Consider the following 14,679-nt stretch of genomic DNA (forward strand, 5'->3'; position numbering starts at 1 on the left):
ACAGAATAAAACTCCTGATCTGACAGTGTATCTCTTTGCCCTATCCAAACAGGATTGCTGCTTAGTTCCTCAATTTAATGAGTTCCTATTTTATCACCCTTCTGCTGGAAGTAATTGCCAGTTTGTTGCATGTTGGGGGAAAGTGATCACTTGGATTTTACTGGTATGTTGCATTAGACAAATTTCAGGATAAATTCTTCCAGTCTGTCATTCTCAAAAGACGGTTCAGCCTCTTGTGCATTCTCCATCATGGAGTGAGCTGTAACTTAACTCCATCTTGCTTCACTAACTGGAAATTAATATCTGTTTGCTCTGGGCACTACAGATCTATCTGTACAGCTTGATCTCTTACTCCTGGTATCAGGCTGCTGAATCTGTGCTGCACTCCTCCAGGGCTCATATCTTTGTCTGAGAGGCCCTGTTGAGAACTGAAGGTATCCAGGGGAGTGCTAAAAGAAACTTTATGCAATTGTGGTGTGACTCCTACATATTCCATCCCATTCCCACAAGCTTCAGCATTGTCAACCTCCCCGTTTCCATAGATGTTGATCAGCACTAACACCCATCCATCCTTACAAGATCTGTTCTCCAGCACAAGTCCTCTGCCTTCCATAAACTCAATTCTCCTGATTACTGATGTTGTACTGAATGTGCAGGAATGACTGTGGCTATGTTTTCTGCAGTGTTTTTCTGTCCGCTCCCTTGGTTGGGTAGAGATGTTGGAGGAGGACCTCGCTCCAGGAAAGAGCAGCATTGCTGTCAACAACTGCATACGACAGCTGTCCTACCACAAGAACAACCTGCACGATGCTGCAGGAACCTGGGGGGAGGTAGGTAGAAACTTTCAACAGGACAGCTGGACCTGATCATGACCCTTGACCTAAGAATGCCTGGCAGTCGCATTTCAGCACTTCACCCACTGTAAGAGAGCTGATGGTGACTGGGAAAAATGTCAGATTTTTTCAAACTGCTGAGTTTTTCCAGCAACTTCAGTTTTTGTTTCGGCCAGTTACCATCCCATCAGTCTACTCGAGATCATCAGTAAAGTGTCATTAACAGTGCTACCGAGCAGCACCTGCTCCACACTCAGCTGCTCATTGACGTCCAGTTTGGGTTCCACTAGGGCCATGGTCTTGATTCAAGCATGGACAAAATGGCTGAATGGCAGAGGTGAGCTGAGAGTGACAGCCCTTTACATCAAGGCCACATTTGACGAGTATGGCATTGGGGAAAACTCTCCACTGGTTGGAGTCATACCTGACGTATAGGAAAATGGTTGGGGTTGTTGAATTTCAATCATCTCAGCTCCAGGACATCTTCGTTGGAGCTCCTCAGGATAGTGTCCTAGGCCCAACCATCTCCAATGCTTCAATGACCTTCCGTCTATCATAAGGTCAGAACTGGAAGTATTCACTGATGATGGCACAATTTTCAGAGCCATTCATGACTCCTCAGATTTGGAGGCATTCCATGTCCAAATGGAACAAAATCTGGTCAATATCCAGGTTTGGGCTGAAAAGTGACAAGTAACATTTGTGCCAGGCAAAGCCCAGTGCCCTGTGAAATTCAGTGGCATCACTATCACCAAATTCTCTGTGATCTTAGGGAATGCCATTGATCAGAAATTTGTCACAAGTACAGTATCTACAAGAGTAGATCAGAGGCTATGAATACTGCAATAAGTAACTCATCAGCTGGTGGAGTCTGTCCACTATCTCCAGTGCACATGTCAGGAGTGTGATGGAATATTTCCCACTTAAATATTCTCCACAATGCATTCAAAAAGTGTGACACCATCCTGGAAAAAGCAGCCTGCATAATTGACACCACATTCTCAAATGTAGACGATGTCCCTTCACCACAGGTGCTCGTTTGGAGCAGTGTGTATCAGCTACAAAATGCGCTGCTGTAATATGTCAAAGTTCCTTGGACAGAAGCCACAATCACTTCCATCTAGAAGGACGAGGCTGATATGTGGGAACGCCATCACCTGCAAATTCCCATACAAGCTGCTCAACATCCTGACTTGGAAACCTGTCACTATTGCTTCACTGCCGTTGGGTCAACATCCTGGAATTCCCTCCCTGACTGCATTGTGGATCTGTCTACAGCACGTGGACTGCAGCAGTTCAAGAAAGCAGCTTACCATCTCCTTCTCAAGGGCAACTCGGGACAGGCAATAAATGCTGGCTCCACCAGCAATGCCTACATCCCAAGAGTGAATTTTAAAAGGAGCAGGAATGTAGAGTTGAGGTTAAAATTGCGATCTTATGAACGGGTGGAGTAGGCTCAAAGGCTGAGTTGCCCACTCTTGTTCTTTGTTTACGAACTCGTGAAGTGGGGGGTTGTTACCGAGGTAGTGCACCATTATCAAAGATATATTGTAGCGTTTTATTCATTCACTGCATGAGGACATCACTGGCTGGGCCAACATTTATTGCCCATCCCTAATTGCCCAAAGGGCAGTACAGAGTCAACCCCATTGCTGTGGGTCTGGAGTCACACATGGGCCAGACCAGGTAAGGATGGCAGTTTCTTCCCTGAAGGACATTAGTGAACCAGATGGGTTTTTCCTGACAATTGACAATTCATAGTCATCATTAGACTCTTAATTCTGGATTTTTTTTAATGTAATTCAACTTCCACCATTTGCCATGACGAGATTTGAAATCGGATTCCAAAACATTACCTGGGTCATGAGATTCACAGTCTAACAATAACACCACAAGGCTGTCGCTTCCCCCTCAACATTACTGAAGAAATGTTGCACGTTCAAAGAGTTCATGCCGCACTGTCGGAGGGTCAGTGCTGAGGGAGCGGGCACTGTCGGAGGGTCAGTGCTGAGGGAGAGGGCACTGTCGGAGGGTCAGCACTGAGGGAGTGGGCACTGTGAGAGGGTCAGTGCTGCGGGAGCGGGCATTGTCGGAGGCAGCGCTGAGGGAGTGGGCACTGTCGGAGGGTGAGTGCTGAGGGAGCACTACACAGTCGGATGGTCGGTGCTGAGTGAGTGGGCACTGTTGGAGGGTCAGCGCTGAGGGAGTGGGCACTGTCCGAGGGTCAGTGCTGAGGGCGTGGGGACTGTCGGAGGTTGAGTGCTGAGAGAGCACTGCACTGTAGGAGGGTCGGCGCTGAGGGAGTGGGCACTGTCGGAGGGTCAGCGCTGAGGGAGTGGGCACTGTCCGAGGGTCAGTGTTGAGGGCGTGGGGACTGTCGGAGGTTGAGTGCTGAGAGAGCACTGCACTGTAGGAGGGTCGGCGCTGAGGGAGTGGGCACTGTCGGAGCGTCAGTGCTGAGGGAGTGGGCGCTGTCGGAGGGTCAGCGCTGAGGGTGGGGGCACTGTCGGAGGGTTAGCACTGAGGGAGTGGGCACTGTCGGAGGGTCGGCGCTGAGAGAGTGGGCACTGTCGGAGGGTCAGTGCTGAGGGAGTGCCGCACTGTCGGAGGGTCAGTGCTGAGGGAGTGCCGCCCTGTCGGAGGGTCAGTGCTGAGGGAGCGCCGCACTGTCGGAGGGTCAGTGCTGAGGGAGCGCCGCATTGTCGGAGGGTCAGTGCTGAGGGAGCACCGCATTGTCGGAGGGTCAGTGCTGAGGGACTGCTACATTGTTGGACGTTGTGCCAGCGTTACTGCCTGTTGAGGTGTTTATTGGATCACATGACAGTTCTGCAAAAGCAGAGTTCACTTTATGATGTTACCGCTGGACAAGTCAGTTTCCAGAATTAAATATGGTTTGATAGATCAGCCTTTTTAAAATAATGAGTTAACGTGTACATTTAACTCACTGAAACATGCTATCTAGTTATCAAAGTCGATTTAGAAAAATCTTAAAGCACAGCAAAATAAATTTTTCAACTGTTAGCCATTACCAATTTTTAGAGGTTCATATCTGGAGAAATTACCCTTCTTTATCGAATCCTTTAACTTGCACTTCTCTGATTTTCTTCCAGTTTCCTAACTGAATACTAACAATGTTAATAAAAACTGAAAGAACTGCGGATGCTGTAAGTTAGGAAAAAAAACAAAGTTGCTGGAAAATCTCAGCAGGTCTGACAGCATCTGTGAAGGAATAAACAGAGTTAACGTTTTGGGCCCGGTGATCCTTCCTCAGAATGGGTTCCTGACTAATAAAGTTAAATTTGCCATGGCCCTACCAGACCATAAGACTGCTCATTAAAGAGACATAGCTAGTTGTGGTTTAACCTGGGGGTCACCAAGCCTCAGGCAAGCGCAGAGGTTGAGAAGGTGGAACCTTCATAGTAACCTAAGCAGTTGTGGGTATTGAAACCATGCAGTTGATGTCACTCTGCATCATTAAACCGGTTGTTCAGCCAACTGAGTTAACCAATCGCTACTGATAAAACTGAGGGTTTAAACTTTCTCAACTTCTAATAACCTGCAGATTTCTAACAGATCTCTCCTGGTTTGGAGGCTGCAGAAGCTAAATATTATTGCTGATGACTACTTTCCCTGAACTGTCCTGTACTCCTTTAAGGAGAATGGTATTGGACAAGAAAAAAAAATTACCTTGCTTCTGACTCAGCCAGGTGTCCTTTGAACTGTCCTGCTGACTTTAAATCTCTAGGTTTTCTAAACTAAAATTGATTCTTGATTATTCTGTACCGAAAACAGGCCAATTGCCTTCAGTGTTGATGTTGACCTTGTGAAAACCCCCACCATATAAATACTCAAATAAAAGCAAATTACTGAAAATGGTGAAAATCTGAACTAAAAACATAAATGGTAGAGAAACTCAGCAGATCTGGCAGCATCTGATCTAACTCTTCTTTGGAACAATATAAATCATTTTCCTTTAACATCCCTCGGGGTAAACTACCTGTATTTTAAAGGAAAACTCTTAAGAATTATTTGAATAATTTGTATGAATCTATTATATAAATGATTTGGGTGAGAATTTGGAGGTGTTGTTAGAAGGTTTGCAGATATACCAAGACTGATGGAATAACGGACAGTGAAGAAGGTTATCTGTGAATACAGCGAGATCTTGATCAACTGGTCCAGCGGGCTGAGGAATGGTAAATGGAGTTTAATTTAGGTAAATGCAAGTTGTTGTATTTTGGTTGGTCAACCCATGTCAGGACTTGGACAGTCAATGGTAGGGCCGCGGGAAGTGTTATAGAACAAGAGATCTAGGAGTACAGGTTCTTCGCTCCTTGAAAGTGGAATCACAGGTAGACAGGAGGGTGAAGAAGCATTGTCAGAACATTGGCTGTAGAAGTTGAGATGTTTTGTTGTAGCTGTACAAGATGTTGGTAAAGTCACATTTGGCGTATTATGTGTAATTCTGGTCACTCTACTATTGAAAGGATGTTATTAAACAAGAAAAAGTGCAGAAAAAAATTACAAGGATGCTTCCTGGACTGAAAGGTGGGAGTTAAAAGGAGAAGCTAGATAGACTGGGACTTTTTCCGGTCTTTTCCTATTCATGTATGTCGGTGCAGGCTTGGAGAGCCAAAGGGCTTGTTCCTGTGCTGTATTGTTCTTTGTTCTTTTTTCCTGGCATGTAGGAGACTGAGGGTGACCTTATAGAGGTCCATAAAATCATGAGAGGCACAGGTAAGGTAGATAGCCGACAGCTGGTACGAGAGTCTAAAACTAGATGGCGTAGGTTTGAGGTGAGGGGGGAGAGATACAAGAGAGTCCAGGGACACTTCTTTCACACAGAGGGTGGTGAGCATCTGGAAATGGCTGCCAGAGGTAGTGGTGGAGGCGAGTACAGTTTTGTCATTTAAGAAACATTTGGCCAGGTGCATGGATGGGATAGGTATGGGGGGGATATGGACCAAATGCAGGCAAATGGGACTAGTTTAATTGTGAAAACTGGGCAACACAGAGAAGTTGGTTTGAAGGGTCTGTTTCCGTGCTATAAACCTCTCTGACTCTGTTGAGCCATGTTTGACTGTCTCTATGGTAAAATGTACTTTCCAAAAAAGATACTAATGTATGTAAATTATGCACTTCTTATCATACCTGGTGTCATAGACAATACTTTGGGGTCTGCCAACATTAAAAGCAGATGTAATGATCAACTTTCTTATTACTGTTTATGGATTTTGGCTGTGTATGAAGTGGCTGCTTTATTTTTCGTAGAACAGCAGCTAAAGTTTGCACTAGCTGAAAGTTGCTGGTTAAAACATGCCTCTTCTTCCCAGGGTAAAGACATGCTGCTACTGCTTGAAGACGACACGCTGAACCTCATCGATCCCCTGGGCCAGAATTTGCTACATACACAACCGATTGTCAGCATCCGGGTATGGGGTGTCGGCCGGGACAGTGGGCGGTATGTAAAGATCACAACTCCCTTTGTGTGCTATCATTTCTCACTCTGCTGCCTTTACCCTCAATCCATAGGTGAGCAAACTCTGTCTCAGTTCCCTGACGTTGCCTTCAACTCAACCCTCACTTCCTATCAATCCAGGAGTTGCTGGGCAATTGTAGCAGCATTTTCACATCTGGAATTCCACAAAGTTGTGCAGGGCCTACTGGATCAATGTTATCAGAAGCACGTGTAACTTAAGGTGGGGATGTGTGAAATTTTAAAAATAAATAGTTTTGGATGGTGAGAGACAGGAAAGCATCAATAATCACTGGGATCTGGATTTCCACGTACACAAATCTGAGAGTTAATATGCAGGGAATATAGGCAACTTGGAAAGTAAACACTGTCAACTTCCGCTAGAAAGAGATTAGAGTATGAGACCTTACTGCAGTTGTAGATAACATTTGCAAAGCCCCAAGGTATTAAGTGGTCCCTAAAGAAGAATAAATATGCCTAATTGAAAGCCAACAAAGGTGTACTAAACAAGCTGCTGCAATATTTCCCCAAGAGGGAGAGAGAGGGGACTGAGGGACACTAGTGAGTGTAGATATCTCTCTGAAGGGAGAAGTGGGGGGGACTGAGTGACACTAGTCAACGTACAGGATATCTTAGAGAGACAGAGTGGGGACTGAGAGACACCAGTCAGCATACAGGATATCTCCCTGAGACCGAGAGGGGGGACTCAGAGACACCAGTCAGTGTACAGGATATCTCCCTGAGAGAGAGGACAAGGACCATAGTACCTTTGGTAGACCATTCAGCCCCTTGAACCAGTTCCATCATTCAATGAGATCATGGCTGAAATGTGGCCTAACACTATATATTTGCCTTTGACCAATATCCCTTAATACCTTTGCTTCACAAAAAAATCTCAAAATTAATACTGATCCAGCATCCACTGCCATATGTGGGGAAAGTTCTAAACATCTAGCACCCTGTGTATGTAAAAGTGAGAGACACCAGACATTGTACTGATGTGAGAGACCAGTCAGTGCACAGATGACTGTCTTGGCAGTGGCATACTGACTGTCCTGCTGTTGTGCAGTGTTAAGATTGTTCCTTGCGTGGTGTAATGATCTAATTTGGTTTTTCTCTCCTCTGGCTGATCTGGCTGTGATGCAGTGAGAGGTACAGTATCCAAGCCTCTCCTTCTCGCATTCTTCACCTCATTGTGTCATCTTAAAGTCTTCATGAACACATTTTTAATGAAGCTAGTCTCCTGAAATAGAATATGTCGCATTTGTCCTAGTTACTGCCTGCCTGTACATCACATTCATTTTCATTCTTTTGCTTCCTGTGTGTGAATTCCTCTTGGGTATCTACCCTGTTAAGTTGGTGTAGATTGGACGCAAATCTGTCATCCAGGTTCCCAACCCCAATCACCTCCAATACCTGTAGCCTCAAGTTCCATTTCACCCTCATTGTGTTCTTCTGTATTAGCACACAGTAGAAGTTTGTTGTTGACTGAATGTATTGCCTGTGGCTTAGTAAGGAATAAGCACAGTCTAAACACAGTGTCAAAAGTTCATAAGTTGAAACCCCACTCCAGAAACAAGGACAAAATCCAGGCTGCCACTCAGTTCAGTACTGAGGGACTCTGTCAGAGGGTCACCTTTCTGGTGAGGTCCCATGTCTCTCTTCATGGGTGTGAGAATTACCATTGAACTATTTCACATTAAAGCAGGGTCTTTTTTGTGATGCCTGGATCCATATTTATCGCCCAATTAACGGCAGAAATACAAATTACCTGTTGGTTCCACATTGTTGTTTGTGTAAGTTTGCAGTGAGCTATTTGGCTGCCACGTTTTCTGCAGCAGTAACTGCACTTCAAAACACACTTCATTGGCTGTGAAGCACTTTGGGGTTTCCTAAGGTGGTGAAATGTGATGTTTGACGTTCAGTTCATGCCTTTCTTTATTTTGAAGTTTCCATAATTCCTAGCCCTGTAATATTAGTGTTACTTCTGTTGCTCCTAATGAGGAGATAGTGTCTCACGTACTCTGCACATTCAACACAACCTAAGTGGATTCAGGTTATAGAACATAGAACATAGAACATAGAACAGTACAGCACAGAACAGGCCCTTCAGCCCACAATGTTGTGCCGACCATTGATCCTCATAAAGTTATAAGTTCGGTTTCTGTCACTCATCCGTCTTATCTCCATCCAGGTATTTTAATAAGCTCTGTTTTATTTTAGGGATTTTGCCTATGTCGCCAGAGACAAACTGACGCGTGTACTGAAATGTCACGTATTCCGGTGTGACCTGCCAGCAAAGGCCATTGCCACCAGACTGCATGAAATCTGCTCAAAGGTATTGATCACCCACAGTCACATTTGCTGGTCTGTGAGCCAGCCTGACCAGCCCAGGTACATACAGTCCATGGGTCATACTTGTGTCACTGGGGCTAACTGAGAGCTTACTTTTTATACTTGGTAAACTGCACAACTTCTTCTTGTTAATATATCCAGAATAGATTCTCAAGCTAAGCAGCAGAAGGATTGACACTTATCTATCCATTAAATCCTACACTACACAAATATTGAAAATACTTTAATAATGAATTGCTTTCAAGTGGAGGGACACTAAAATAAGCACAGCAAGATTCCATCAACAAAAATTAAATGAATAACCAATTTGTTTTCATCTTCCAGAATGAAATTTAAAGGAAGGGCCACATATGTTTCCTCACATCAATGTAAAATGTCACTATTTCGGAGAGGAGCAAGGAAGTGCTCCCCAGCATCCTGGCCATTGGTTATCCCTCAGTCAACATCATTAAAACAGATTAGCTGCCTGTTTTATTTAGATTTATGGGATCTTCTACTGCATACTTTGGCATTTTTTAAAAAATTCATTCATGGAATGATGGTGTTGCTGATGGGTCTGGAGTCACATGTAGGCCAGAGAAGGTGAGAATTGGCCATTTAGTGAACCAGATGGGTTTTTGCTCGAAATCAACAATGGATTTGTGGTTGTCCTTAGACTCTTAATTCCAGATTTTTATTGAATTCAAATTCTACCAGCTCCCATGTCACGATTCAAACACATATTCCCCAGACAATTACCTGGATCTCCAGAATAACTGCAGCAATTATACCCCAGGCCATCACGCCGTACACCCACCCCCCACGCCCAAAAATATATTGTTTCTCTCCACATTAGAGCAACGACTGCACTTTAAAAGACTTTATTGGCTCTAAAGGACTTTAGGACATCCTGAAGGAAGCAAAGGATAAACTGGGTAACTACAGGCCGCTCAGTCGAACCTCAGTGATGGGGAAATTATTGAAAGAAATTCTGTGGGATAGAATTAATCTGCATTTAGAGAGGCACGGATTAATCAAGTACAGTTGGCATGGCCTTGTTAAGGCAAGGTTGTATCTGACCAACTTGATTGTATTTTTCAAAGAGATTACTGGATATATAGGCGAAGGCTACATTAAAAGCCTTGCCTACTTGGACTTCAGCAAGGCTTTTGATAAGGTCCCACATGAGAGACTGACATCAAAGGTTAGAGCATATGGAACCCAAGGAAATTTGGCAAATTGGATCCACAACTGGCTGAGCAGCAAGCAGCAGCGGGTGACAATTGAGAGTGACTTTGTGACTAGAAACCTATGTCTAGTGGGATCCCACAGGGGTCAGTGTTTGGGCCCTTGCTGTTTGTGGTGCATAAAAATAATTTAGATTTGAATGTAGGGAAGGTTAAGTAGTAAGTTTGCAGATGATTCAAAGATTAGTTGAGTCTTAAGTAGTGAGAAGGATAGCCATAGCCTACAAGAGAATATATATGCGCTAGGCAGATCAATTTATCGATATAAAATATAATTAAATCCAGACTTACGTAAGTGATACAGCTAAACTAGGCAGGGGAATACATGATGAACAGTAGGGCCCTGGGCAGCACCAAGGATTGGAGGTACCTTGATGTTTATCTACACCGGTCCTTTTGAATATCATTCAGATGGATACAGTGGTTAAGAAGGCATGAGGTACATTGGCCTTTATTAGTCGAGGCATCAGGTTTAAAGGCAGGGGGTGATGCTGGAACTGTACAGAATGTGAGTTAGTTCACAGCTAGAGTATTGTGTGCAGTTTTGGAATCCACTTTATAGGAGGGATATGAGTATACTGAGGAGGGTACAGATTTATCAGGATGTTACCCATGCGAGAGAATTTCAGTTATAAAGAGAGATTGAACAGACTGAGAGATAGCAAGAACTAGAGATGCTGGAGTAAGAGACAACACAATGTGGAGCTTTCATATCAGACATGGATTCACCTCTACGTCCGTCAACTTGGTCTACTGTATCGACTGTTCCCGATGTGGGCTCGTCTATATCAGTGAGATCAAGCGTAGACTCCGAGACTGTTTTGTAGAGCGTCTACATGCTATTCACGACAAGTGACAACACTTTACAGTACCACCCATTTTAACGCCCCCTCCCACTCCCTGGGCAACATGTCCATTCTGGGCCTTTTCCAGTGTCACACTGACACTGCCCGGAAACTGGAGGAGCAGCACCTCATATTCCGCCTTGGGAGCCTACAGGCCAATGGCCTAAGTTTGGAATTCACCAGTTTTAAAATCTCTCCAGCCCCAGCTTCATCCCCTCTCATCCCTGCCTCTGTGACCTGACACAACCTGTCCATCTTCTCTCCCACTTATTCACCCTTCCCATCCCACTGACCAATCCCCCGTAAAGACCCTATACAGACAACAAATAAAACGAATGTCATCTACAAAATACCTTGCAAGAACTGTGACAAACACTACATTGGACAAACTGGCAGGAAGCTAGCCACCAGGATACATGAAATCAACTAGCCACAAAACGACATGACCCACTATCACTCATATCCTTACATACAGATAAGGAAGGACACCACTTTGATTGGGACAACACTTCCATCCTAGGACAAGCCAAACAGAGACATGCACGAGAATTCCTAGAAGCATGGCATTCCAACCGGAATTCCATCAACAAACACATTGACTTGGAGCCAATCTACCATCCCCTGAGAAAAAGAACAGGAAATGACATCACCAACCCAAGGAAACCTAACCAGATAAATAGAAAGTGGGACATAACACCAGCGCTTCGTCGGAGGCTCACTGATGATGTTACCTAGAATGGTGACGAAACGTCTGAAAAGTAACCTTCCAGCTCAGCGAGCAAACTCACATCCAGAACCTCAACCTGAGCTACAAATCTTCTCAAAACCCCGTTCCCTACCTGCACTAACTGATCGTCATCCCACCTCCCTTCCCCAGCCCTAGCCCCCTCTCTCTATTTACTTCCCAGCTCCCTTCCCCCTCCCCCATTTCTGAAGAAGGGTCCTGACCCGAAACGTCAACTTTCCTGTTCTTCTAATGCTGCCTGGCCTGCTGTGTTCCTCCAGCTCTACACTGTACTGCCTTGACCAGACTGGGGTTGTTTTCTTCCAGAGTAGAGGAGATTAAGAGGCGACATGACTGAGATGTATAAAATTATGAGGGACATAGAGAAGATAATAACTTTTGCCCTAGATAGAGGAATCAGTGACCACGGGGCATAGGCTTCAGGTAAGGGGCAAGAGGTTTAAAGGAGATGTGAGAAAAAAACATTTTCACCCAGAGGGTGGGAGTCTGGAACTCACTGCCTGGAAGGGTGGGAGAAGTAGAAACCCTCAGAACACTGAAGTATTTAACTATACATTTGCAATGCCAAGGGAGACAAGGCAGTAGACCAAGTGCTGGAAAATGGAGTGAGAATTGTTAGGTTGTTGTTTTTGGCCAATGCAAACATGATGGGTCTTTTTCTGTGCTGTTGATCTTGCATACAAGTTTGGCAGGCGTTATGAAAATATAAGCTTTTCTTTTAGTTTTGGCAAGCCAGACTTGCATTGATACTGATACTCCATAGGACCTTGGGTTAAAAGCCTCACCTGAAGGATGGCACCTTCTGCAGTGCAGCATTCCCCTCAGCACCACTTCGGGCTGTTGAGTTAGACAACGATTTCCAGCTTTGTAATGGGATCCAATCAGCTCCTTGTGTATAATTAAATGCAAAGCAACAGTCGAGAATTGTTACCAGCTTTTAACAACTATATTTGCTATGGGAGATGCAGAATAAAGCTTGAAGTTGTAGAGAAGACAGGGAGAAGTTCTTTCAGTGGCAAAAGGACAATGGTAACAAGGGTTTAGAGATTTAAACTATTTAGCAAAAAACTCTGTCAGGAGTTGAGAATTTTTTTTTTAAACTCTGGGAATTGTCATGATCTGGAATGTTCTGCCTGAAATGGCTGGAGCAAATTCAATAACTTTTCTGAAGTGAATAAAAGAAAAACTTGCATTTACATAGTTTCTGTCATGACCACTAAATATCCCAAATTGCTTTACAACCAATGTAGTGCTTTGGGAAGTATAGTCACTATAGTAGAGTAGGCAGCAGGGAATCGATAAATATAGAGGGGGTTCTTGGCAAAGGGGCAAAAGACTAATTGACCAAATCTCTCAAAGAATGAGCTCAGACACAGTGTGCCAGACCTCTTTCTGTACTGTCTGATTTTAAGAAGTGGCAAGTGTACAAGATTCTCATTTCTAATGCAGGCTGCTGAGATAGTCAGCGAGGAGGGGAACCTTAATTGGGTGACTGGTAATGTCATTTGTACTGACCAGGCTGGAGACACCCAGTAGATAAATGTACTGACACCAGTCTGTCCTCTGCCCATTGTCCTACATTGCCTAAAATTCCTCAGAAAAGTTTGATCTGTTGTAACCTTGTAGAATGGTTTCCATAATCTTAGAATAATTTCCACAGTGTTTCTTTTTTCCCTAGTGGCCCAGATTTCTTCAGGTTTCCCTGCTTCTCCTCCGAGACAGTTCCTTTGTTTCCAGTTCCCCCCCCAGAGTCTGTCTCTCTCCAGACTTGGACTGTGGGTGTTACCCACCACAACTGATGCCACCTCACTTATCTCCACAGATCATGGCTGACAGGAAAGATACCAAGACCTCGATGAACGGGATGCTGTTTGACCATTCAAAGCTTGTCGATGTCCCATTCCAAGGTAATGTCTGACTGTGGGCTCAGAAGCTGTAGCACTGAAACAAAAACAGAAATTATTAGAAAAACTTGGCAGGTCTGGCAGCATCTATGGAGAGAAAACAGAGTTTATATTTCTGGTTCAGTGACCCTTCAGACCTGCAGACTGAAACATTAAGTAGCGAGTTTTGAGAAGATTTGTAGCTCAGGTTGAGGTTCTGGATGTAAGTTTGCTCGCTGAGCTGGAAGGTTCGTTTTCAGACGTTTTGTCACGATTCTAGGTAACATCATCAGTGAGCCTCCGGTGAAGCGCTGGTGTTATGTCCAGCTTTCTGTTTATGTGTTTAGGTTTCCTTGGGTTGGTGATGTCATTTCCTGCGTTGGTGATGTCGTTTCCTGTTCTTTTTCTCAGAGGGTGGTAGATGGGCTCCAAATCAATGTGTTTGTTGATGGAGTTCCGGTTGGAATGCCATGCTTCAAGGAATTCTCGTGCGTGTCTCTGTTTGGCTTACCCTAGGATGGATATGTTGTCCCAATCAAAGTAGTGTCCTTCCTCATCTGTATGTAAGCATACGAGTGATAGTGGGTCATGTCTTTTTGTGGCTAGTTGATGTTCATGTATCCTGGTGGCTAGCTTTGTGCCTGTTTGTCCAATGTAGTGTTTGTCACAGTTCTTGCAAGGTATTTTGTAGATGACGTTCATTTTGCTTGTTGTCTGTATAGGGTCTTTTAAGTTCATTAGCTGCTGTTTTAGTGTGTTGGTGGGTTTGTGAGCTACCCTGATGCCAAGAGGTCCGAGTAGTCTGGCAGTCATTTCGGAAATGTCTTTGATGTAGGGGAGAGTGATTATGGTTTCTGGGCACGTTTTGTCTATTTGTTTGGGTTTGTTGCTGAGAACTGGACGGACTGTGTTCAGTGGGTACCCGTTCTTTTTGAATATGCTGTATAGATGATTTTCCTCTGCTCTTCGTAGCTCCTCTGTGCTGCAGTGTGTGGTGGCTCGTTGGAATAATGTTCTAATGCAGCTTCGTTTGTGGGTGTTGGGATGGTTGCTCCTGTAGTTCAGTGTTTGGTCCGTATGTGTTGTTTTCCTGTAGACGCTGGTTTGAAGTTCCCCATTGACTGTTCGCTCTACCGTGACATCTAGGAATGGCAGTTTGATGTTGTTTTGCTCCTCTTTTGTGAAAGTTATGCCAGTAAGGGTATTATTGATCGTCTTGAAGGTTTCCTGTAGTTTGTTTTGTTTAGTGATGACAAAGGTGTCATCCACGTAGCAGACCCAAAGTTTGGGTTGGATGATTGGCAGAGCTGTTTGTT

The 14,679-nt window shown here is 44.4% G+C and overlaps 1 protein-coding gene across 3 annotated transcripts in view; it reads left to right on the forward strand.

The window, feature by feature from the left end:
• The window catches only part of apbb1 (amyloid beta (A4) precursor protein-binding, family B, member 1 (Fe65)), a 124,764-nt gene that overhangs the window by 68,810 nt on the left and 41,275 nt on the right, over nucleotides 1-14,679 (forward strand). For all 3 annotated transcript variants that reach the window (XM_059646897.1, XM_059646895.1, XM_059646896.1), the window contains exons 6-9: nucleotides 684-830; nucleotides 6,167-6,294; nucleotides 8,533-8,647; nucleotides 13,303-13,387. In XM_059646897.1, coding sequence (XP_059502880.1) covers nucleotides 684-830; nucleotides 6,167-6,294; nucleotides 8,533-8,647; nucleotides 13,303-13,387 — 475 coding nt within the window. The remainder of the gene's footprint in view (nucleotides 1-683; nucleotides 831-6,166; nucleotides 6,295-8,532; nucleotides 8,648-13,302; nucleotides 13,388-14,679) is intronic.

Source organism: Stegostoma tigrinum, chromosome 6 (assembly GCF_030684315.1).
Source record: "Stegostoma tigrinum isolate sSteTig4 chromosome 6, sSteTig4.hap1, whole genome shotgun sequence".
NCBI classification, from domain to species: Eukaryota; Metazoa; Chordata; class Chondrichthyes; order Orectolobiformes; family Stegostomatidae; genus Stegostoma; species Stegostoma tigrinum.